At 37.2% G+C, this 26544-nt stretch overlaps 1 protein-coding gene across 6 annotated transcripts in view; it reads left to right on the forward strand.

Annotated features, from left to right (window-relative positions):
• Positions 1-26544, forward strand: part of LUZP2 (leucine zipper protein 2) — a 130015-nt gene that overhangs the window by 68532 nt on the left and 34939 nt on the right. For all 6 annotated transcript variants that reach the window (XM_051777224.1, XM_051777227.1, XM_051777222.1 and 3 more), the window contains 3 exons: positions 1597-1659; positions 22499-22561; positions 24820-24882. In XM_051777224.1, coding sequence (XP_051633184.1) covers positions 1597-1659; positions 22499-22561; positions 24820-24882 — 189 coding nt within the window. The remainder of the gene's footprint in view (positions 1-1596; positions 1660-22498; positions 22562-24819; positions 24883-26544) is intronic.

Raw genomic sequence — 26544 nt, forward strand, 5'->3', positions numbered from 1 at the left:
AGTGCTTTGAAAGCATATTAATGTTCTCCTGAGCATTAGGTCTAAGAAAGGGAACACTCTTTAATGGAGGTCAGTATATTATTTTTGTCAGTATTTAGTGGTAGCTGGCAATACTTTTGAACAGCTGAAAAAAACAAAATAACCATGCAAATAGCTATTTTACATTTTTCCCCATTCATCTTGATCTCATATTTTCGATTGTGACCTTTATTTTTTGTTGTGCAAAATCTTCATGTTTATTATCTAGTATATATGGACTAAATTTCAATAATTTTGTCCTTGCCAGGCAGGTGCTGAATATGTTTGTCCTCTGATAAAGCATCATCTTCAGTGGTAGCTGGATGTGGAGTTAGTATTTCCACAGCCAAAGCAACTGGTATTTCTTTTACAAACTCTTCCTAACTTTTGTCTGTTTATGCATGTCAGGTGGCTCTAGTCTTGTGCACTCCCTACCTACATTTCTGTCTTAAATGATAATGGAATTCTGTGACTTCCCTTTTGATACAAGTGAGGGTGATATCAAATTCAGTGACATTTTTCAAATTACTGACATGTCTGCTCAAGTTTGGACATGATTCTAAGAACAGCTGTCATGTCATGTAGATTCAGCCTAATTTTTTACCTACACGACATCCAAACCATGAATCTTTGGGTCAATGTCTCTCCAATCTAAGTATTTTTTTCTTTACAGGGGTTTTATTTTTCTTTACACGTCTGTCTCAATGTCAGAATGGTTGTAGCTTCCCTCGAACTTGGATAGAGTTTTGCATCAACAGGGAGAGAACACAGCATAGGACACTGGGTAAACAGGGATGAGAATTTTGATAATTGAGGTATCCAAGAGCATATTCCTTCAAAATGACAGGAATGGGTTCTTTTAATCCTAGTTGTTATCAATATATTATCCTTTCTCCCATTGTATTCCATAAGCTGTGAGGAAAGCTCGGTCCTGAAAGAAAGTTAGACTGATTTGTAAAAACGGTGTTTTAAACTGTGTTTGATTAAATTCAGTCTTAAACCTAAGATTGGAATTCTGCTTTCCAAGGCAAGTCATGGAGTTAATTAGGAACTAGAGACCGTATGTGAATGCTTTTACATGTAATACTCTTGATTCCACAGGTGAGTCTGATCAGGGTCGAGGTATTTATCTCATCAGGACCAGCCCCGTAGCATTCAAATCAAATAACTCTGTCAGAAACCTGCTATGATAGATACATTCTTAGAGGGTAAAAAGAATTGTATGTCACAGAATCAGTTAATACTGTTGTAAAACTCCTTAGTTCTCTGAGGATCACATTGAACTTCCTTGTGAAAGATAAGCACCACGTCTACTGGTGCAAAGCAAAAGTAAGTCTATTTACGTACAACGATTTTCTTCTTTGGATTGTAAGTTTTCTAGTAAATATGCTAAATGTTTGTAGATTTAGCAAATATTTAGCTGTGGCCTATACCAATTTGATATATAAGCGAAATTTTTTGTCTGGTGGTCGCTTTTTTTTTTTTTACAAAGCTGCAAGAAGCATAAAAAAAATACTTCATGGTCACAGCTGATGTGCATCTCAACAACTCACACTCAGCGTGTCTTTAACCTTGCAGATTAACTTTTTGAAGACTGAAATGGAAAGGAAGAGCAAAATGATCCGAGACCTCCAAAACGAGGTAAGAGGAACATTTGATTGTCATCTCCATTCAGGCCTCTTATTGAAAGCGACTGTGGTTTGGCTTGGTATATAAAGCACATTTTGTTGTAGTGGGCAGACAAAGCACTGGTGAATTGCTCTAAATAGCAAAGCAAAAATGACCGTGTGTATTCAGAAATAGTATTTTGTTGAATGTAACTGTTGACTCCTTGCTACGGGTGCTTGGTTTGATGATACACCTCTGGAACTCTTGCTGCTTTTTCAGAGGGGAAACAGTTCTGTAGGTTATTGATACAGGGTGAAACTTTGTTCACATTGTTATTACCTGATTTAAAAAGAAACAGCAAGAGGAGGAGAAAGGAAATACAAGCTCAGACCTGAGATTCTTAATAAAATTTTAAAACCCCTCACATTCTTAAAATGTTTTCTTAAGCTTTGTGCGCCATGAATATTAATGCCAGATTGATTTCAAAATTCCAGATAAAATATAAAAAGTGATTTATTTAATTTTTACTGGTATTAAACTGAATTTACTTTGAAATTTGACCTTGGAATAGAAACATGAAACATAAACCATTTGCGCAGCATCATATTTCTTTCCCTCCTTATCTTTTTCTCTGCAAACAACTTGCCTAAATCAGGGTGTAGTTACCCTTTCCATTGCTTCATTTTGTGAAGCTCTTTGCAGTTGAAAATGTTATTTTTAATTTTATTCTTGTTCTCTTGCCTTTGTCTGTTTTGTTCAGTTCTCTTGCTTTTCTTCTGAGTTTTATATGTGTGAAAACTTGATATCCTTAAAGCTGTTATTTCACCTGTGATCACTGATGTCTTTGGTCTGTGAGAGTGTATATATAGGGTCAATCTCAAAAATGTGAACATTCCTTTTTAAGTCACAACAGTGTCCTAGTTTCAGCCAGGAAACTTGCTCTCTTTTCCCCACCTGTGTACACTGGATGCTTTGCAACTGAGCCTGTTAATTATAATAAATCATATCAATCTCATCCTATTGACCAGCCCTAAAACAATCTTGTCTCTTATTGCACGGAAGGACATAAATAAATTCAAGCTGTCTGACTGATAATGATTTGCTTAGGTAGGTCAGGAGACTTCTGTAGTATTTACTGTGTTTGTAGGACATTTTGGAAAATCTGCCTTGAAAGGAATCTTTCTTTTTGGCACCAAAAAGTATTTGTTTCTCAGTTTAAAGGTAGAGTGTTTCACCAGCATTTTATTTCCTGATATCCTCCTGTCTGAAGTTGCAGGAGCTGAGTAAACTGGATGTACTGATGTTGCAAGCATTTTAGACCTGTCATGGGGCCTTTCAGATTAACATTCAGCTTGCATACCTACAATTTTATGTTTCCAGCTGTGGGGCAGTCTGCAGTGTGACTAAACATCTCTATCACTACCTGAAAAAAAGAAGGGAAAATAAGAATGCTCAACAGTCCTTCCATTCAAAACATAAATATGTTGTCTTGGATACCCACAGATGTGTCAGTTTTATGAACCCGCTGCCATTAATTTCTGTAAATCTGTCTTGGATATTGGATACCTCCACAACTCTTTACACTATCAAATTCCCTCTCACTTCACAGTTTAAATTTTTTTTATGTCATTTTCTGTTCTTCTCCCTTCAGCAAGCTTTTCTAAACTCTGAGTTGTTCCCTTCTTAGTTTTGTAGACTCGACCAAGGTTTTATGAGCTTCTAATATAGCATTTTTTTGGCAGCTTCTAGGCACTTTGTATTTTTTTTTTTGGTCATTTGACTGTTTTTTACTGTTCGCCTCATTCATACATCTCTCTATTTCTACATCATCTCTTATTTATTTCTCTCCCTTTCAGGAGATTGAATGTCTGTGTGATGGGCTTCTGTGTGGTTTACTCTTCTGCCACAGTGGTACCTGTTACTGCACTTCATCAGCAGTTGCAAACACTACTTCCTCTTGAACTCAGCCCAGGGAAACCCTTGAGGAAAAAAAAAACCCGGAGAAAAAAAGCAGAATAATGTTTTGTCTTGGGGGCTGCAGGGCTGGCTGCAGCCATTTCACTGTGTAGCTTCTTCCAGTCACGTTGCAAATGTCTGGTGCTAAATGCCTCAGTCTGGTTGGGATCTCTGGGATGTATGAAGAATGAAAGAGATTATTACTTCCCTTTAATATCTTGAAAAGTCCTTAAAGAATAGATAAACAAAGGGAAAATGTGTAAAACTACATAAAAGTAAAGTATAAACCTTTTAATATAGGAACTGTAACAGGATAAAATTTTCCTTTTAAGTAAAAATGCAAACTGAATGGTGACATCTATCAGATCATAAATATTTAAAGTGTGCTTTTGATATGTATCTCCTGGCACACCCGGTTGGGATTTCTGTCTGAGTTTTTAGGGAAGTACTTTGACTACAAAACAGCAGAGAAGATGGACAGTAATTTTGTAAGTCACTGAAGGAATAGTTTCTGGAGTCCTGCATAAATATTATTTGGGGCATCTGTGATTAAAGCTTCTCAAAATTTAAAAAAAAAAAAAAAAAAAAAAGAAATAGCACACTGAAAAATTGTAATTAGTCTTAGAGGTAGAGCAATGATTAAAATTTAGATACTTGTTTAGAGGGGAAGTAGAACACATCAAGCAAATAAAACAAATTTCCAGTGTACCAAGGCCTTCAGTGATGTGTGTCCTAGTCTAGCTCACCTGATTCTCCTTTTTCCTCCATATATCCAAATTACCTGGGATTTAATTATCGATGAAATGTTCCTGGAATTACAAAAAAAAAAAAACAAAATCCAAGCCACAGAGAAACCCATCTGATTTGTATCACTCATCTTTTTTAGTTATTAAAATTATAAAAAATAAAGCGTGGGGATGTTTTACTTGGGAGAGGAAAAAGGCCACACTCATCCCTAGAGAAACAGTGAATTAATGTCCAGATACTTTAAATGGAACTCTGGAGCTTTCCAGTACATTCTACAAATGTTTCAAATTTGATGTGGGAATAAAAGGATTAAATCTATCAGGAGGAGCTTAATAACAAAGACATAACCGAGGGAAAGAGACTTCATATTGTGTGCAGCAAAGAGGAAATGACATGTAGTAAAAAAAAAAATACAATAAAGATTTGGGCTTCCAGGTTCTCAAAATTGCACGAGAGGCAACAAAGGCCTTTTTCCTCCACACCAGCCCCTGCACCCACCAAAATGCCCCCCTTCCCAAGACACAGGGGTTTTGCACACCTACATGGTTAACAACTGCAATTATATGTAGTTAAAAAATAATAAAAGGTAGGGAAAAGTTCAGTGCAAGAACTTGATGATGCTCGCATTCAGATGATTCTTTTATTACTACCCTGTGCAAACACATTCTGGTAGATAAGTACTGGAAGAGCCTAGCTAGTGTCCTGCTTCTGGTTTGGGTTGGGTTTTTTTCTAATTTAATCAAATTATTTGAAATATTTCCTCTTTTTTTTTTTTTTTTTTAATGATGACATCTTTCAAGATGTTCTGAGAGCTGTAGGAAAAGATTGTGGGCGCTGTTTATTCTACACTTATTTTAGGAGGAAAAAAAGAGTAGTAATTGTGATTAGAGAGATATGTGTGTAGTCCTAGCATGCCCTGGAAATCAGAAGCTCCAGTATTTTGTTCTTGGCTCTGTCAGCTAAACTTGTCTTGAGAGAAATTTGATTTTAGAGCATTGCTTAGCCCTGTGCATCAGCTACAGTGTGGAAAAGGTACCAAAAGCTATACTAACTAATGGCTTTCTGTCAAAATCCTATACCATGTTTGCCAGTTCCCTAAAAGTAAGAACTAACATCAGTTTTTCTGAAATTAGACTGAAATTAAGATACAATTTTGAGGAAATATGTTATGTAAGTCCTCCCTCCAATCACATTGCTTTTAAAAATCTGGTTTGTTAGCTTGGACACGCTATACATTTAAGTAATTGATAGCATTTTATATGTATCTGCATACAGATATATAGAGACAGAGAATGAAAGCAGAATAGCTGCTCTTGTTCTTTCAAATATTGCATTCACCCTCAGTTTTTGCTGCCAAATCGTGAATTTTGCAGTCTCAGGCTCTCTCTTCCTGTAAAAATCATTCCCTGTTTAGTCCTGTTCTTTCAGCACATGCCCTACTGCCATTCAGCTTTGCCATTTGGAGGTATGAATAGATGACATTCCAGCTGAATGCAGCAGCTGTGATGTGTGAGGAGAGGACTTTGCACAGAAAGGCAATTTTCAGGCTATTCAAGGCTTTGGGGGGAAAAGAAAGTCGACAACAAATATAGTCTGTGGTAAAAAAGTGCCAGATAGAGAGAATGCTGATTATGTGGCTAAAAATCCTCCCTTTTTTAGAGGTCTCTGAGTACTTCCTGCAAATACTAGAAAATATCTGTCAGACTTGCAGCTGTAATATTGTGTGGATTGTGTTAATGTAGTCTAATAAAGGGTTGGCATGTAAATAGGTAATGCTGCTATTTTGAGAGGCTTCTATTATTGCCAAAGAAACCCAGAAGTCTGAAATGCAGAAGCACAGGTGGAGCTGAGAAGCTTGGCAAAAATGTGGAGTAAATTAGAACACGTATAAAAGAGCCACTTTGACGATTTTAACCGCTGGAGATGGGCTGACACAGAACGAGAAACTCACTTCTATGCAGGAAATTATGCCAAAAGTGCTCTAAAAATAAAGCTGAAACAGGATGCTCTGTTAACCCTTGTTTGTGTCAGAAAAATCGTGAGCCTTCACAGTTGCCATTTGGCATTCAGAACTGATTGTTTTGGTGCAGCTCTGAATTTGCATGTACATATGGATTAATTTCTTAAATGAGTGGTTTTTCCACACTGAAGTGTGCAGTGCATTTTCTTAGTTTGTTATGAATTTCCTGCTGGTACACCTATAAAAGCCACCTCTTCTCTGCTGAGCAGTAGAGAATTGTTATTCAGGTTTTGACATGAACATTGTAGCAGTCTTACATTAGACTTAGAAATGTGTATAAAATTGCTCTTATTTAAGCCATTTAATTAGGTTTTATTAGATAAGGACTGGCTTGTCATATTTGAGCAAAGCATTTTATAATCTTTCTGTGAATACCTACATTAAGGTGTGTTAATATATGGATTTACAACAATCACATGCATTTATAGAGTTGATGCAGTGTTTTATACAAGGCAGTATATTCTTTTGCTGTTTAGACTGTGTCAGAACTTTGAAAAACATGAATTATACAGAAGATGTATAGTAGTACAGGCAATACAAAGTAAACCAGCAATGGAAAATTAGTTACTAACTGCTGTAGCTCTCAGTAATATGTGTTGTTGTTGTTTTTTAATAAGAAGCACAGTTTTAAATCACAACCTTGTAAACAATACTTCTGCTCTATTCTTATATAAATTGTGGTTATGGCTTTAGTGTCAAGTAAATCATCCTACACCAGAATTTTCTCCAATCTCTCTGTGCTTAGCTGCACTAGCAAAGGATAAAGTCACAGCAGCACAAAGTCTCACCTGATGTATTGGGAATTTCATGCCCTGCAGGATGAATTCAATTGAATTGCATTGAATTATATTGGGGACAGAAAACAAGAAAAGTCCCTTAGTGAAGCAGAAATTAAATTCTAAGGCTTTGAGACTGTAGACTGATTCTGTTCTATAAAGGAGGACACTGTAGTTCTTTGGTCTTCATACTCTGCGAATAAAACTAACTTTTTTTCTCCTGAGTATAAAATCCTACCTCCTTGAGAAGAAAACTGGGTAAAATCCTGTGCCTTCCTTGGGTGCTGCATTGGTTCTACAATTCCAGAAACTTCCACAAGTGTCAGAGACAGGGGCACTGCCCAGGGGAGGGAGAAGGAGCAGGAAGGGTGCAGGAGCAGCTGCAGATATGTTCTGCTGAAGGGCTTTGAGTTCAGTATTGTTTATTGATTGATTACATCTTCTTTTGAAGTAAAATAAAGTCCTATTTTAAAAAATGATTTGCTTAATATTCTTCTATGACTTTTTCTTACTGAATATGATAAGGAAAGAGTAGAAATGCAATTCAGCCAGTTGGAAATGGCTCTTAGGGGACAGTATCTGAGATCATTCAGAAAATAAATCCTCCTGCATCACCATTGTCAGTGAGATATATTTGTAGTGATACTGTAGCAACTGCAGTGAATAGAATAAGTTCTATTTTTATAAGCTTTGTTTTCCTGACCTTGGAGACACGAGAGCATAGGACACGTTTTCTCACTTGGCTGTTGAGTGAGAATCAGAATCAGAGCATCAGTTATGGGAATGTAATGGACCTGTTATGTCTGGACCCCACTCTCCTAGGGACCACTATATTTTTTGATTCTTCATTCATTTTTTACATTTAGGAGCAGGGGTGAAAGATTCACATTCATTAACTACTAGAAAGTAGTTCAAGTAGAAAGTGAAGGAGATGTTCCAATAAGAATGTTTAGGTAAAAATGTATCCTTAACAACTGAGAAGATTAAAAGTTAAATCTACACTTACTAGGGCTCTCTTTTTATCTGGTACTTAACCACAATGTTTAGAAAACGTGACTGCTTGGATTTTTCCCAATAATATATATGTCTGTTGTCTGCAATGCTGAAGATCATAGCAGTGTTCATTAGTAATCAGCCATTTTCCTCTGCTGCCCAGAAAACTTATAAATTCTTATTTCTGACATCCTTCTTCATTAAGTCCGAAATTCCAAATGGGATTTTTTTTTTCTCTCTTATTCATCTAGTCTCAAATCTGTATAATAGACTTTTTTATCCCCGAGGCTTAGTCTTCTTCAGCTGTTATTTGTTATTGAGTTGTCATTTTGTTTCCTGTGCGCCCTGTGCTCTGACCCACCGAGCTAAAAGTTTAACCAGCATGGTTTAAATGAAGGGTTAGGAATAGAAAGTCCTCGTAGTTCCTTTGCTACATCTCGTTTCAAAAAGGCAACAAAACATGAAGTATAAGAGACTACCTTGAGCAGCAAAGTTTAAAAAGAGCTGTATTTTCTCCTTTGCACACCCAGCTCTCAAGGACATCTATTGCAGCGTCACCAGGCAACAGGGGCAGCCTGAAACCTAATTAAAATCTTAGATCTTTGAACTTGCACAGAGAGTTTTGTGAATGTTAAGTGTTATCCAAATCAGTGTTTTCCAGCATTTCAGATCTCGGGGGTGAGGTGGCTCAAAGCCAAGCCCCAGGGAACTCGAGGCGTAGATGAAATTTTATAATTAATGAAAAACTTCTCCTGGAGCTAGGGGGAATTTTTGCCAAACTGGAAAAGAGAAATGCTGATCCGATTTATTCATGTTCTTCAGACAAGTGGAAAAAGTTTGCTTGTAAATGTTAAAATTGCCTAGTGGGAGACCCACTCTGAAGGAAGTAACAGTGGTGTATGTGGTTAAAAAAAAAAAGGAAATCAATACCTCAAAATAAGCATTGCTGATGTTTATGCTAAGATGAAATAATAAAAGGGCCGTTAATAAGCAAATTTCTGTGCTTCAGAAAGAAAGAGAAGATGAGCTGTTGATTTCATTGTCACAAATAATGCTGTAAATTAGTGATGTTTTTCACTCAGTGTCCAAAAAGAGGGATAGCCTTTGAGGAGCTCAAGTAATCCCAATTCACTGCTAGAATATTCTTTGCCTCTGATAACACCACACAGTACTTAATAGCATAAGAATTTATAAGGGTCTATGTGACATAAAAGTACACATGGCTTATTAATGTAAAAAAGCTGCTTGATAAAGTTGTGTTGCACCTGGAATGTTCCTGTCCTGGGCTCACAGCTCGCCAGAGACTACTAGATTAGTTGGCAAGGACATGGCTCTCATGGTTATAACTAGATTTCCATGGCAGTCATAAGAATTTAGAGCAAAAAGAAAAATGCAAAACTGATCATCTTATGCTACCCCATACAAAACACCCATTGGTTTCAAGGCTAAAGTCTTGGAGTGTTTGCCTTTTCTTTCTGATCACGCTGTTGGATGCAGGTGTTAATTTACTAAGTGCAAGGGGAGCAGAAAGAACTTTTCAGAAGTATTTTTTCACCCTTCAGAGGTTTTAACTAGACTGCTGTTATTTTGTACTTACGAATTTTAATCAAGAAGCGGCGTAGCTGGAAAATGTCAACTTTATATGGCATTTTCCAACTGAGGATTGCTAGTCTGTGACTTTATAAAGATTATACTCCTCTCCTGAGACTAATTATCCTCCAGTTGTAATTTGATCAAAATGGATACCATATTTGGAAAGATAATTCCAAAAAGAATAAGCTGTGTAAGCTGTTCAGCTGTAATGTGACTTCAGCATGTTGTTCAAAAAGAAGTAGAAGCACATGAAGCTGTTTTTTCGTGACAGCAAAAAGAATTGATTCTCACCTACTTTGCAACTATTTCATCCTGAAACCCCGGGATGTTTTCAAATATAGACATTTTTATCCTTGCAAAAAAATTCAGAGGGTTTGCTTAACGGGAATGTTCAAATTTGTTCAGCCTAAATCCTTATGTATTTCTAATTAATATCATGTCCTTGCTTAGGCAATTGTTTGCCATAAAGATGTGAAAACATTGATTACACAGTGCAGTAGGAAAAAAAACACTGAAATTTACTGGCCTCTTCCTAAGAAACCACTGCAGCAATTCACTATATATTACTCAAGTGTTAGGAAGTAGTTCACCCTCAGTGTCTAGTCAACCTCATGTTGAGTCTTAAATGTGGAAATTGTGCTATTCTGGGCCCAAATCACCAATTTTCTGTTATCCTGAAATATTTTAAATTACTTAGTTCTGGAGATTTCTTTCCCACACACCCTTTCAAAAACTGTTCATCTGTGTTTAGCTGCAGACGTTATTGGAGGAGGAAAGATTAGGTAGATCAATCAACTTGTCACTAGTTTTAGGCATAATAACTCCAGTGAGTTGAATTGATTTTGTTTAGTTGTTATTTAAGTGCTCTATTCATCTTAACAAAGCTGGTTTTATAGCTGTGCTATAATTTAAAAATGCAGTTTCCATTACACTGCCTTGAAAAGTGGCTTTGCCATACCTGTCCCAGTAATTTTGCCTATTTGTCACGTTTACCTGTTTAAACCCTTCTGTAGAATGAATCTTCTGTTCTTCAGAAGTTGATGTCACAATTTCTACAACTGAAAAACTTGGAAACAACAACGACAGTAATGCTCAGATTGTTCCCTTTTTTTAAATGATTTGTCTTGTAAACAGTTTAAAACATGCTGAGTTTAATAGATGTTTCCTAAGTGAAGTTTTAAGGGTCTAATCAAGCAGGTGCTGCTTAAAGTATTCTGGAGGGTGTTGTCTAATCTCAATTTTCTTAGTGATTAAGGATCTGAGTAGTATTTTACCCCAAAGTTCCACAAACTCAGGAAAGGTCTGCAGAGACTAAAAAGAAAATTGTAAATAATGTCAGATTTGTATGGTTCACCCACGAGCTATGCTGTCTTTTATGTATTGTGATTACCTTCTTTCAAATGCAGAATAGTCATTCTACTTCAGGACATGAATTCAATCCTGTAGGTACGAGGTATTTGTGCATGTATTTGTATATATGTATTTTTGTGTGTGTTTAAATCAGAACCACTGCTTACATACAGATTCAGATGCATATTTATATGTGTACAAGAATGTGATGTGGTGTTAAGAAATAGCTTAGAAGCACCAAACTATCAGCAGATGGTTCGTTGAAAGCTGTAAGGGCTCAGTTTCTCTGGATGTGTCCAGAAAACTTTTCTCTCTGTGTTATTGACTTGCTGAGCTGGTTTATCTTGGGGTTTGTATCAGAACTTCAAGTTTTCCCATGCCATTCTCAAATTATTCTTGCTGTGGCAGATTTTTTTAGTGCTTATGTAAGCTTATTTCTCAGTTTGTTTCAGTGGAGTTTTGCTCATTTACTGAAGGAGATAATTTGATCTTAAAGTTCTTCAGGCTACCACTGAGCTAGAAAATGCACATTTTCTAAATTAGACTCAGCAGTCATCTCAAGTACAGTTTATGTACTGAATTTATGACAATATACCCATTTAGTCTTTCTTAAATAGCATCAGCCTGACATCCTTAATTTAGACAGTATTTTTTCAATAGCTGGTGTTCTGCAAGGACAGTTACCTTTAAACACGAAGGATTTTAGGCCAGGGAGAGGCAGGTCACCAGGACAGCTCTACTTCCACATTAAAATAACATTTTAGTGGAAGAGCATGGGGTGTGCTGTGCAATGGTGGGCCTGGTCCACTTCCTGGGTGTGGCTTTGGGTGCTGTGCATGAAAAGGCATTTGTGCAGCTTTTGGTGCTTAGAAAAATCCTTGGACACCATAAAAAGCCAAAAAATGGAAGCATCTTCATAAAGAAATAGGTTACCCATTAACAACTTCCTGCTGTGTTCTTTTTTTGGTTGTTCACTCGTGTTTCAAGGTCAAAGCAAGAGGGTAGAAAAAATCGCGATGAAAACAAGGATGGTTTGCTGGGGGGGTGAAGGCAGGTGGGAGGACTATCTTTCACAGCATCCAGTTCCTGGGTTGCTGATAAGGAACTGCCTTCCATTTGAAATGATATGTGTGGACAGAAAAAAAAATACTGAGGAGTGGAGATAGTGATAAGAGTAGTATAAAACAAAATTTGCAGGAGAAGGGAGATGATGCCTTATTTGATGGCTCACTGAGGCTCCAGACTGGCCCAAAGGAATGAGTAGGAGTAGATGCCAGATGAACCCCATTAAGTTCCTGAGGTAGTTCCCATGTATTGGCTGTATTAAATCAAATGCTTTACTGTGTTCTAAATTTCTTTTTTTTTTCTTTTCCTGTTGCATGGAGTCTGTAGGCAGATTAGATTTAATGGACGACTTTTTCTCTCCCTGAATTCTCAACAGCATAGTTTGTGCTTTTAAAAAAAAACAAACAAAAAACCCCAAACAAATCTCTTCTTGCTGTGCAGCTGTGTGTTACAGCCACGAGCTTTTACATGTTTGCTTTGGATGATGCTAAGCACTGAGCAATTAAACTGTAGAATTTATGCTGATGAACCTGAGTCTCAGGAGAAAAGATCTGGAACCTGAGAGTTAGGATATCCTCCTTCATCTGCCAAAAACGAGCTTAACTACATCAAGGAAATATTAGCATCCAGGCATAAAATTCGTATCCTGGAGCAGATTAGTTTTGGGTAAAAGGTGTAACCTGCTGTTTACCAATGCTTCTTTCCTATATTTGTCTTGTTGAATCACCACAGGGATTCACTGCAACACTGGATGGGGGTATCAGCTAATTTTTTTTTTTATAAAATTCGGGGGTTTTTTGTTCTTTTTTTACAATGCTGTCACCTTATCTTAATTTTACAAGAAGATAAAACGTGGCACGGAAATTGATTGTGAAAAGCACATTGTTTTTAGCCAAAATGTAAATATGACGTCCCAAAGAACCGGTCAAAGCCAGAACTGCTCAGACAGATAGTTTGTTTAAAAATAACTGGTCCTGGTTGTTGTTCTTTGGAATAATTGATTAAGGTACAAGGATGCAGTGTTTCAGTGCTCTCCATTGGTTACTTCTGCAAAGTTCCCCTACCTATATAATATGCCTCCTTGGTACACTCTACAGAATCTGAATTATTGGTTTTTTAAGCTTCATGCAGCTCCTTCAAGCGTCTTTTCAACAACACACAAGAACTGGCTCGCTGAACTGGATCATATGATTTTAAACTTCATCCTTTTCTGGGTGAGAGGCAACCTTTTTTTACCTGTGGCTGCAAAAGGAGAAAAAAGGACAACATTTCTTGAGCTTTGCATTGTTGCACCAAGCAAAAGCAGATCCAGTTTGCCTGCTGAAACGGGCACAGCTGAGCTGGAAGCAGTGTTACAGCACTGCATTTCACCAAAGTGCTTGCTCAGGTGGAAAACACACTGCTGATATTTTTCTCTTCAATGATGCAGATTGTCAGTGGTTGTTGCCAGCTCTTTGTTTTTGTCATTTGGGAAAAGCTCCAACTTATATTTGAAAGAAATATGTGTGCACAATCTACAGGAGTCTTATTTGCACTGCATTGCTTGCTGCCTCTTGCATCCTCTGCACAGAGCAAGTACAGGGTAGGAAAAAATCAGTTTGCATGGTTGCTGTGCATTCTTTAAAATTGTAAAGTACTGCACAGTTGTTATGGTGGTTTTTTTCTCTATAAATAATGTAGAAATCAGTAATTTAAATTGAATCATTTCTAATCATTAAACAGGCAACTTTTTTTTTCTTTGGGAAAAGATTTTCCTTTAGAGGTGGTCCTTTATGTTTACCCTAATCTTTGGGGGTTTTCTTCTATTATTGTTAGTGATGTATGTTTTTTTATTTAATTCATATTTCTTCTAAAGTTTGATTACATATACTTTTTATACAGCTCAAAGGATATTACTTTGCTCCTTTCAGTTAAGGTTGACTTGAAGTCAGTGTTCTGTGTTTTTCTTGCCATAACACTTTTACTTGCAAAGGTGAGTGTAGGAGCCAGACAGGACACTCAACACTGTAATCTGAAGTACTCTTAGTCTTTCCAAGTTTATAAGCAGAACTATCTTTTTTTTTTTTAAAGAATTGCAGGCCATTTGCTTAAAAGAAGGAGACTATTGCTGTTTGGTGGGTGGCTCAGGGGGAGAAATGTGTGTCTTTTGTAGGGACAGCAGCCTTTTTGTTTTGGAGAAAACTTCAGGAAATGTTGAGGTTTTTTCCTAAGCCTGTGAAAATAAATATTTTGTCATTCCTAAAGTAATTATTTAGCTTCTACTCCCTTTGTTTATTTGTGTTTGGTTGGGGTTTATTACTGGGGGCTTTTTTAACAATCTCAGGAGTGAGGCTTTGTACTTTACAAATGACAGTGAAAAACAGTTAAACTGATCACTTTGATCTGTTGAGCTTTTTATTGAAGACCCCTGAACCATTCAAATGTTTGCTAATTCTCTGATCTGGTTAAGCTGTGGTACCAGCATCACCTCTGAGATAGATGCCTTTGCTGCACTGTGGGTGATTTTAGCTTGGTTGGCTGTTTTTCTTCACTAGCCCCTAATCAAGATGCCAGTTGACCTGTACCTTATTTTCCCCTTTTCCTTACTTGCCAAATACCTTATTTCTCTGGTTGATCAATCAATTATTCCAAAGAACAACAGCTAGGACCACTTCTTTTTAATATGAGATGATGTCAGTTGTGTTAAATATAATAAGTATAATTGGGAATAGAACCACATATCTGCCTGGGTTGGCAGATTTAATCTACAATCGTGATTCTGTCATGCCTTGGCTGTTAGTATTTCAAAGCATAGTTACTCATATTTGCCAGAAGTATGAGTCTATGAATGTATCTATTTAAATCCTGAACTGATGGAAATTTGGAATGACACAGGTTTACCATCAGTAGATTTTGAGAAATAATTATGGGTAATAAGACATGCAGCTGTTGAGCAGTAAGTTCATTAGAAGATTGCTTCTTTGAAAATCCAGCTGCATTCAGAAATACTGAAATACATTTTGCAGATAAAAACATGCCACTTTCAAACAGCATATGTAGTCAGCTGTGGCTTTAAGAAACATTCATGAGCAGTGCACCTGCTATGACCTAGGGCCAGAGCTCTATGATAGTTCTGAAAAGTATATGAGCATAAAAGTTATTAAATTTGCTGGGTAGATGCATTACTTAGATTGCCTGCCTGTGATTGACAGACCAATATTCTATTTGATATCATTGGATTGGATAAATTACGTTTTTACATCCCTTCTTTTCCAATACAGGTATTAATGTGAAATCTGCAGACAGTCAAATTTGCCTTCTTGTCCAAACCTATTAATGCTTAGTTTCAAGTAAAAATCTAATAGGTATTGAAATAGAAAATTTGGTTGAATATTAAAAAAAAAAAAAAAAAAGATAAAAAGCTGAAAAATTAATCCTGCACAGATTTTTGTTTGTACTCTCTTAGGCTGTCTTGCATGGTTTTGTTTGTTTGTTTTGTGCAATGTGGAAAGACTTTTGTAGAGGGGTTAAACATTTCTAACACTTTCCCTTTCATGACAATAAAATAAAAAAACTGTCAGGACTATAGCACCCCTTTGAGAGGGTGACTGTGAGGGTATTGGATCTGCACTCATAAAGAAAATCTTGATGAGATGCAAGACAAAGGTGAGCTGCTGAGTGCTGGGGAGGCTGGGGCTTGCCCAAAGGCAACGTGTTAGTCATATGAGGTTTTAATTCTGTGGATTGAAGGACTGGAGAACAAAGAAAGGGAGAGAAGATGAACAAGTGTTTATGTATTTAAAGTACCTGTGAGTGTGGTTACAACCTTTCGGGTGTGACTTGTTTGGATTTTATGTAATGTTGAAAAACACAAACCCAGTAAGACCTGTTGTCTGACACTTGCTTAGCCTGAAATCTCTGAAATTCAGTTAGGTAATTTCAGTGTTCAGATCAATATTGAAGAAAAGATGAATTTTTTGGTACTGTTTTTGCACTTATTGTTTTTTCTCAATCTTTACTAGCTAATTTTTGCTGTTTCCTTGTCACCCCAGAACCTGCACTTCAAGAGCACACAGTTGACATGCTTGGCCTTTTCCTTTCCTTGTTAAGCTTTTTCCTGGGCTGTTGTACATCATTTATCTCCCCCTGCCTTTGTAGAGGAGTTTTCACTCATATCCTTTGCTTGCCATGGGTTTTTTTAATGTATTCATCATCAGCCTGCACCTGGACTGTCTGAGTCATCAGCATTCCAGTCTTTCACACTTGTGGGTACATTATTCTCCTTATCTTCTCCTTATCTTACCCTTATCTCAAGTTCCCAGTCACAGTCCAAATGAGTAGGCATATTTGGGGAAAAGAGAAAATTGTGGATACCAGAATTTAGTGCTAAGAAAATATTTATTTTGCAATGTGAAATTGTAAATATTTTAGGACATGACTCCAAGCATCACTGAGATACCCACTCAAGTCCATATTCATTAATGAAAAGGTGATGTTTCTGTCAGAACTAGGAACTGATTAGAAGATGATCAGGCAGATCACCTATCCCAGATGTTCTTAGGGGAAGAATGTCCTATGTCCTCTTGACAGATTGGGCTGATTTATAAGTACCAAGAAATGTCTTCAACTTTTTTTGTGGTGGTCTTTAACGTCCTCAGTTTTCTGCTAAAATATTACTTATTGTGCTTTGAGTTTTGGTTTGGTTTGGTTTTTTTTCCTGAAAATGTTTGGTTTGCAAATATGTATTATTTACTCTCAGGAACCAAAGAAGTTTAAACTGTACTCAGAGCTTTTTTTTATTATTATTATTATTTTTTCATAACACTTAGGAGCCTGGTATGAAGCATCCTGCCTGATGTTGCTGTACTGAGCTTAAATGGGGGCAAACACTTTTCAGAAGCATTGAAAAATGGCTCAGTTTACTCCTTTCCTCCCCTTTCCCAAGAGGAGGGAGCCTGACATAAAATGTTAGTTCACAGTCATGGATAGGGCAAATGATTCATGAAGAAATAGTGTTGGTGGCTCAAAAAAAGTCACTTCAATCCTCAGAATTAGATCCTACTCCTGACTTCATCTTGCTAAATGACATTTAGGAAATCATTAAAGGCTAGGAGTATTATCTAGTCCATATTATGTGGGTTCTTACTGCTCTGGGTATTGAATGAGCATGGCATGGTGGAAATACATCTAGTATGTGAATCAATCCAGTAAAACTGCCTTAGGGATATCTGTTTTCTTACTGAAAGGTATTGTAGCAGCTTCTTCAATACAACTGATATGTATTTTAGATGTCTGTAGATGGTGCCTGCGAAAATTCTTTTAAAAATTAAATGCATTGGCCAAAAAGTTCTGTAACAACAAATATTCAGTGCACTGCTACTGAGAGAATTCAGGTGGCAGAGCCTATTAATATTAAAGCAAAGCCAAATGATACCACTCCACAGAGAGCCACATAAATGTATGGCTTACCCATCTCCTGCCCTTCTCCTTCCATAACTGTGTCATTTCTGTTTTAAGACAGATGTTGGCAATTCTGGATCTAAAACATGCTTAATGCAGCATTTCATGTCCTGCTGCTATTACACTGGAAAAAAGTGAAGTTGTAGAAAAGCACATAAACAGTCTGACCCTTCCTTCACTCCTCCAGTGATGGAGGAGCTCATTTTTTTCAAGGTCAGAAATGGGGTTTATATCGAGATGTTTGGTCACAGCACACTCTATTCATTCCTGTCACCTTGCTTTAATGAGAGCTTTCACTGTCTTTTTTGTAGTTTTTTTTTTTTAAGCCCAGCCTTCAGCTTGCAGCAGCATCAAGTTCTGCTTGTCATTCTGTTCACAAATGTCGAGTGAACAGAAGGACCTTTGGGCTAACATCTACTTAACTAGGTGTTCTGCTTTGTTGATCCTGCAAACCATCCCCAGAGCATTCAGCCACCCCCACCAAAGGGAAAAATCAAAGAATTGCCAGCTTTTTTCTCAAAATAACCCTGCATGGCATAGGCAATTGCCCTTCATTTCAGATATAAATTCTCTGCAATGGGTTCTGCATTCAACATGCTGCTGTTTTTAATTAGAATATCTGACATGGAAAGAATTAGAAATGGCATTTGCTTCTGCATAGCAAAGTCCTGTTGAAATGGCTGGAACACCAAGACAAACACAATCAACACACAACTCCTGCTAAAAGCTCGAACAGGAGATTTTTGTGTGTTGCTTATCAACTTGTTCAGCTCAGCTGGACTACATGAAATTCAGGAAGAAATATAACAACCTCTAGTATTAGCAGGGACAGATAGGCAGAAGAAAAGAAGTGTATTCTCTCTGTTTGGGAAAGCTTGTCCTTAAGTGCCTTTATCTGTAACACGAGTGTAAGGCAGGGGGACAGGTTACAGAAGGAAAGCTCAAAATGAGCAAAACAGTCCAAATGTGTCTAAGCTTACAACAGTGGTAATGTGCCATGTTTGCAGGGGTTACCCAGCTTGGCTGTCAGCCTTCAGACATTGCATGTGCCTCCTAAATAACAGCACAGGCTGGGGTGTCAGAGCACCGAGAGGCTGAAGCCTGGCCATAGTGGAAGTGGGCTTTTCCCAGGAATTCAGAGCTGGAAGGACAGTGGTGCTTTCTGAGTTTGGATCCAGCCAGATCTGAAAAGTGTGCAGCCCCAATATGCATCATCCCATTGGTGGGGCAGTGTCCTTCAGCTGTCTGGCACACTTGGCCACTGAAAAACTGCAGGGAAAAGAGGCTCAAACATCCTCAAGAATACCAAGGCCAAAAAGTCACATTGTCTTCACTGGCCATAATGACAGGTAGAAACGCACTTCTTAAATTCTTATTTGGAAAACCTCACAGGGTATAGGGAGCTCAGTTTATCTGCCTCAGGAAGATGAAGGGCTGGGCCAACCCAGCTGGGATTAAAGCACTCACCCTGTTTTGTGTGATACAAACCATTTTTCATCATGGTGAAATACAAAGCTAATATCCAGAGCAAACTGGATACCAACACGCTGTGAGAGCAGATAAATCCAGATGTTTGATTTTGGCCTGTTGCTGTCCTCTGATTTCTCTCCTAAGGGCACAGTGGAGCACTTTGGTTTCACTGGAGATGGAAGGCAGTTCGTCACAGCAGTTGTTCCCAACACTCCAGCTGAGCAGAGTCTGGGGGTTTTTTTGCTGTTCTTGAGTTTGGTTGTTTTTTCAGATGTAATGCCTGTTAGAGGGAAATGTTCCAGTGATGAGCAGGGGCTCAGCATGGTTTGATTTGCACTATTCATCAAGGGGAAGCACAGCTGAACCTATCTTCTATACAACAACAACAAAAAAATATGTCAGAGCTCAGATAAAATGTCCGAATTGCAGTTGATTGCTGAGAATACAATTTTCTGAGAGAGAAAGTGATTTTCTTCCCCTGAACATACTTCGTATCCTCTGCTTTCAAAGGCCAGCAGACAAAATAAATTGCTTTGTGCTGATGATGTCTATGTTATATATTTGTTCATTCCGGGTTTAGATCCTGATGTTGATTCAAGTAGATAACACTGGTGTTTCGAATTATGAAACACAAACAGAAGAGTATTAAAGCACTCATTGTGTGACCAGGGGTCAAGATAAACTAACTTCAAAAAATGACATCTGAAAATTTGTGGCTTTGACATTGGTGGTGTAAGTTTAGCCTTCTGTTAGTAGAACGTATGATTCATCAGATAAATGTTAATCCCCCTAACTTCAGATTTATGATGATAATAAACCCCTTTAAATTTGTCACAGTTGCCAGTGCCTACAAACTGTGACTCTTGTCTCATGAGATATTTACTGCGTATGCTAAATCAGATGGAGAAATTACAAAAAAATGCATTGTGCAGCTATATAATTAATGATTTTTATAAAATGACTTTGCAGAAGAGGAAGTAACTAAAGCTGCAACTGTAAAAGTGCTTCTATTGAACTTTCAAGTGTACAGTTTCTGCTTTCCTTTGCAAGCCTTTGTCCGAGTTTTCTAATTGGCATCATGGTTATTGTTTTCCTAAGAATCCTAAGGCCTCCTCTCTGTATTTTTCTTCTGTTTAGACACTCATTTACATTAAAACACCTATTTAGTTTGAATATAATGGTATTCTTTCTCTACATCTAAAAGGCCGTTTCTAACGTTTCTAATGAAATCATTACTCCATATAATTTTAAAATTGGTATCAATGAGATATTTACAGATACTTAATTCCTTATTTTTTAAGCTTGAAATGCCCAAGACCTTTTCTGCTTAAGTACTTAGTAACAAATGTAGTATTAAAGTTAAAACTGCGTAAAATTCTTGTTTGACTTATTTGTTGTTGCTCTTTGAAGGATTCTTAATAGGAAAATAAGCATAATCTTGAACCCATGTAAGTCTTGGAAGTCAGAACTTCCATACTGAATCAATAGGCATTTGTAAACTTGAAATTTCATTGATTAATTAATCTGATTTTGAATAGCCCCTTTCTAGCAAAAGGGGCGTATTCTTCTAGGATATGTAGCTGATTAGAATTCTCATTTTGCTACATTTAATTCAGAATCCAGACAACACCGAGCTCTGTCATACTTCACATGTTTTTACTGGTATACTTCACATTCTGCTATAAAAATTAGCACTATTAATCAAGATAAAAAGCTATTTTTGACAGTGACTTGATTTGTGAAGTAATATAAAATCACTCAAATTGTATGCAAGAAGTTGTCACCTGCTCTGTCAAAGTCCTACTTATTAAGCTCTTAATGATAGTAACTTTTAATGCTTGCTCTCATTCTAAAAATGTTATTAAGTTCAGATTAAATCATGACTATTTTGCCTGCATTCTGATAACCCTGCTGGGGTTTTTTGTTGCTAATAAACTGGATAATGAAACAGGATTGGTAAATCATGTTAAACCTAGCTAAACCTCCAAAACGGATTTCATCTCCCAACTTTAAATATTTTCATCAAGTTTTGGTTTGGGACAAGTTCTTTTAACTATATTCTTTTGCCAGGCTTATTTGGGCTGATGTGGAAATTTTGACAACCATCTAATCCATCGTGTGTCCTGCTGACACACATTCTGGGTCACTGCAGGATCTCCTCAAAACAGCACGTGTAGAAGTTACTTGTGAAATAGTAATGTATTATTAGAAGTTATTACTTATAATATATATACATATATTATATATATAATCTATATATGTATAGAGATGTGTATATATAGATATATTGGGTGAAAGGAAGATAAATGAGTAAAAATGTAAGGGTTACAACTCACTCTTACTTTGGTTCTGAAATACAGAGTCTGTCACATCCCCTCGTTTTGGAATTAAGCAAATGAGGTTTCACATGGAATTTTAGTTTCTTTGCATTTGCTTCAATGAGACAGGTTTTTCCAAGGAAAACTCAAAGCTTCTAATTCTGGAATTAAAGCTTCCAGTGTTTCAGTGGGATGTGGACCTAAATGTGAACTGGATGGAATTACAGTTTTGGCTCTAATGACAGCTTGTTCTTGTACACAATCTTCAGGAAAGCTATTGTTATTCAGTGATAAACATATATTCCTGAAATGTCAGGAGTTCAGTTTCTGCTTGTATATTTACAGCTCATTAGCACAGGAGCAGCTAGTTTCAGTTAGTTTTGGTGTCCTTTTAATTTCCCTTTAGTGTCAAACACGTTATGTTCAGCACCTGAAGATCTGCTTGTTGAATACTTCTGTTTCTAACCAGTTTTGGGAGATGTTCTCACTGCAGAGAAATCTTCACTCTTGACTGTCAATTATGGGATAATATGAGTGAGGAGTGCAAAAAGAATGACTATGGAGAATGCATTTTATCAAGGTTTATTATTTTCCCTGAAAATGAGAAGAAATACCTTTAAAACTCCTACATGAAAAAGCATATTGACTAGGTGAAATGTTTTATCAGGTAGCTAACCTTCTACAGATTTTGATTACTTGTGGTTTTAAATTATGAAATTTAGCAAAAAGACCCCGTGAATTTGATCATCAAGGTCAAGTGATGAGATCTTGGCCCTATTACTCACTTGTTGAAATGATTTACTGAAAATGATACTGAGCTGTGCAGTTGACACCAGGTAAGGATCAGATGGGTTTTTTCTGCCCTTTTGTACCTCGGAGTATTAAATCTAAATTGCTTTCAGTTGCCAGAGTGTGTTGGAAGGTTTCTGTAAGCAGTCCTGTTCCTCTTAAAGCAAATTTTATAGCCTTTTAGAATTCTGTAAGGGAGTGTTGCGCCTTGAGGAATCTCTTTTGTCTTACCTGTGTCTTTGTTGGTGACTTGAAGGTATTATCCATATAGAAAATAAAACCAGTGTGGTCAAATAGCCAATATTTCAGCAACCCTCACTAATAAACATTTTGTTTTTTTCTTGTCTCCCCCTCAGAACAAAAGCCTCAAAACCAAGCTCTTGTCAGGAAACAAGCTTTGTGGCATTCATGCAGAGGAGGTAAGGAAGGTTCCTCTCTATTCTAAATCTAACATAACCCAAAGAAGTTTGCATCAAAGCCTTTTTTACTGAGGTTCAGGTATATTATATATATATATCTATATACCAGAATCTAGAATATATATTATATATATATGTGAGCATTCCTAAAGTGCTCTCATTCCAGCTCATTTCTGTGTCTTCACTAGAAGCAGCTCAAATGTTTTGGAAAGTGAGCTGCAAACTCAAGTCTTAGACAAGTGAAATCATTTGGGCACGCTTATGATATAGCTCTGCAAATTTATTATGCATCTATAACCTACATAAAACAGATTTACTTTCCTTGATCCCCATGCCTAGACTAAGATGGGAATTGCCAAATGCCTGTTCTGAAATTAAGTTAGAGACAGGTAAAATTTATTGTTATTGATTCCTAGAATGTTTCATTACTCCAAGGATAAAAGGGTCACTTTATGAAATTGTGGGAACGAAATCTCCCCTCTACTGAAGAGTGAGATGGAAAAGATAGTCAGTGATAAAAAACCCTATTTGTTGTTGGCAAACAGATCAGTGTAGAACTACCTGCATTCATTCAAGCAGTTCCTTTAATTATTTAACTTTTCATGGAAAAAAAGATATGACAACGTGTGAATCCGTTTTACTCATTTATATTACTTTAGTCTGGGTTTTTTGCATATATAATTTCTGTGAGAGTCATTGCACCTTGCCTGAATGAAGCAGAGGCAGAACATCTTTACTAAAATTTCCATAATTATGGTTGAACATGTTTTCTTCATCGGAGTCTCCACCTTTTAACTTAGAGGTCAATACTTAGGAGGCCAAGTTTCTGAGAAATACCCAGTGGTAGGAAATAATAGGATTTATGGAGAACCCCTGATGGAGCAACCTGTTCCTGAAGGACTGCATCCCATGGGAAGGCATCATTCTGGGGCAGTTAATAAAGTTAATAAAGCCCATTGGGAAGGACTCACACTGGAGAAGTTTGAGAAGACTCTTTCCCACAGAAACCTGTTCCCCCTTGCTGGAGCAGGGGAACTGCTCTCCCTGGGGGGGAAACAGCAACAGAAACATGGGATTAGCTGACAGTAATCCCAATTCCTTGTCTCCCCGTGCTGCTAAAGAGGGAAGTGGAACCTGAGAGGAAGAAGGAGTGGGGGGGAAGGTTAAGACTTGTTTTCCTTCTCATTATCCTGCTCTGATTCTGATTGGTAATAATTTCAATTAATTTCCCCCAGTCAAGTCTGTTTTGCCCATAACAGTAATCGGTGACTGACCTCTCTTTGTCCTTATCTCAACTCATGAACCTTTTGTTCTGTTTTCTGTCCCTTGTCCAGCTGAGGAGGGAAGTGATGGTGGCTTTGGTGGGCACCTACCACCCAGCCAGGGTCAAACCACCACACCTAGCTGCATAATATTTTGAATCTTTGGTAATTAACTTGATGGTCTTTTCCCTGATTATGTCCCTTTTAATATTTGCAACATAAATGTCTGGAAAGATGAGGCCTAAGAATAATTTAACTGCACTGTAGGGTGACAAGCCCTGGCTCTCAGAAAATTTCAGGAAACTAAACCTACATTAAGTAGCAGATTGTGAGTGTATTTTAAAGTGTGAGATTCTCTGCAGTAATGAATCATCCTGGCAAATTTGTGGCTATTAAGCATATTAGTACCATTATAACAGGCAAAGATGCTGCAGGAGCATCCTTTTTTTTTGTGGTCATTTTGCCAGTTAAGTTGTACCAACCAGAGAAACAAGATTTAAAATAAATATCATCTTGAGCTGATATAAATAAGCATAACTCTGCCTGTTTTCAAGGGCATGGTTACAAGCTGAGAACCTTTGGATACCTGCTGGAATGCCCTATTTTTTTTTACAAATAATAACCTGTGCAATCCTCTGGAGCCTTTATACCCCTAAAAATAGGATTGCTCACTTCAGGTACCCTTCATGGAAAGTATTAGTAACAACTCAAATATAAAATGTGTGAGCCCAAGAGCTGTTCATATCCCTCACTTATGTGCTTTAGGTAAGTGGCAGTTTATATTTTCCTTGATACTTTTGGCTGGTTTTGACATGTCAACCAGGAAAAACAACTGTCAGTGATTTAGGGGGTGGGAGGGTTTCTACATTTTAGAGCTGATCTAGATTCTGCTGTTGTCAGAACTCACTCACTACCTTTTTTTTCTCTGATCTTAAAAGTAAATATTTAAAATAAAAACAGCCCCAAACCTGATTTTATTATCATCCTCACTTTCAGTCAAAAAAGATCCAAGCCCAGCTGAAAGAGCTTCGTTATGGGAAAAAGGATTTGATTTTTAAGGTAAGTTTTATTTCACTATAGTTAGCTAAAATATTAGCTTTAATATGACATTGTGGTAATCTAGGAATATGAAAGCTGGCTTTATTACTGCAGTTCTAAGGAATAATTTCATTCTGAAAACAGCTTAAAGCACCGAGACAGACTTAATATCATAATGCATTTTCAGAAATATTGTCTTTTTCTTTTTTTTCCATGCAAAACAATGAAACAGGGACGGTGTTTTTATTAAATTGGTTGCAGGGCCAAAGAAGAGCAAAGATTCTGAGCCTAAAAAGTTTTCTGGTGTCTTTGCTTTTAAATAGACAAAAGCAGTGGCAAATATCTGGTTTATGAGTACCTGTGCTCACATTCTAGTTTACTGCTGATGAACAAAACCTGTTGCCCTATTCCATACATTCTGTAACAGGTTTTCCATCTTTCTAACTGAATCACAGAAACAGATGGTTCTTGTTTTTCCTTTAATTAGCAGTCCTCCGTGGCAAAGTCAATTATTGTCAACACTGAAAGTAAATCTTTGTGTTTATGATAAACTCGAGCAACGCAATATTCCCTGGATGTGAAGCTTCTAGAAAAAGAAACTTCTGTGGCTTCAGCAATCCAAATGAATCATCTGTCTAGCTAGCACATTTTAAAAAAAAAATAAAAATATAAGCAGGGGGGAGGAGAAAAAATAAAAACTTTTGCTCCTTGTTAACAAAGGGAAAAATTAATCCCTGTTAAAGGAGGAGGAGAGAGATGCAAGTCACCTGACTGGAGGCTGCTGATTGAGTAGCCCTTTTATTCCCAGCATAAAGGATGAAGATTAAGTAGTCATCTTCAGAGTGACTATACCTAGAATTACTTAAAAAGTCATTCATGTCAATATGAGGTCCAAATTGCCTTCTGGAACTGTTTAACTCTCTCTATTGTATATACAGTACTGTAAAGATGGAATAATGTAGGACATTTATAATACACAGTGTGATTTCTGTGATTTATTTTTTTAATGCATAGGTTGATTCCAAGTTTTTTCAGGAACTTTTATTTCTGTTCATCATAAGACCAAAACCAGGGAAATAGGTTTAGAGACAAAAAGAATAGGCATATTATACATCTAGGCATTTAAATTTAAATACCAGCTAACATTACCAAAAATAACACATCTTTCTTCAAATTCAATATAATTGAGAGCTTAAGCAGAAGAAAAGATTACAAATTCTAATCTTGCCTCGGTGTGAAAGCTTCTTTTCTTTGGCTGAAGCAGAGGGATTGTTCAGCATTACTTTTTACTTGCTGTTTTCATGATGCTGATACACAGTGATCCCAAAACCAGATCTGAATTATCTCCCAGGGTGCATAGTAATGCTTAGCAAGGGAACTCCTGCTAGGTACTACCCACTCAAAAAAAACTTAGAGAAGATGAGAGGGAAAACAGGAACATGAAGGAATGAACACATGGGATAGGCTGTCTGGCAAGTCACTGGCCCATGGACAATGAAATCCTGATCCTAGTTCAGTAAACTCTGGTTCAGGTACAGATGGAAGGAACAGGGGTTTGGGGTGGAAGGGAGGGACAGAGTTACATATCAATAGAGGAAGTGTGTCTAGTGTGAGAGGGAATAGATGTGGGTCTCCTCTGACTGGGTATGAATGTCTGCATCATAGTCTCCACTCCGAATCCCT

Source organism: Manacus candei, unplaced genomic scaffold (assembly GCF_025592945.1).
Source record: "Manacus candei isolate 608988 ecotype Guabito, Panama unplaced genomic scaffold, ASM2559294v1 h1tg000009l, whole genome shotgun sequence".
In the NCBI taxonomy this organism is placed as follows: Eukaryota; Metazoa; Chordata; class Aves; order Passeriformes; family Pipridae; genus Manacus; species Manacus candei.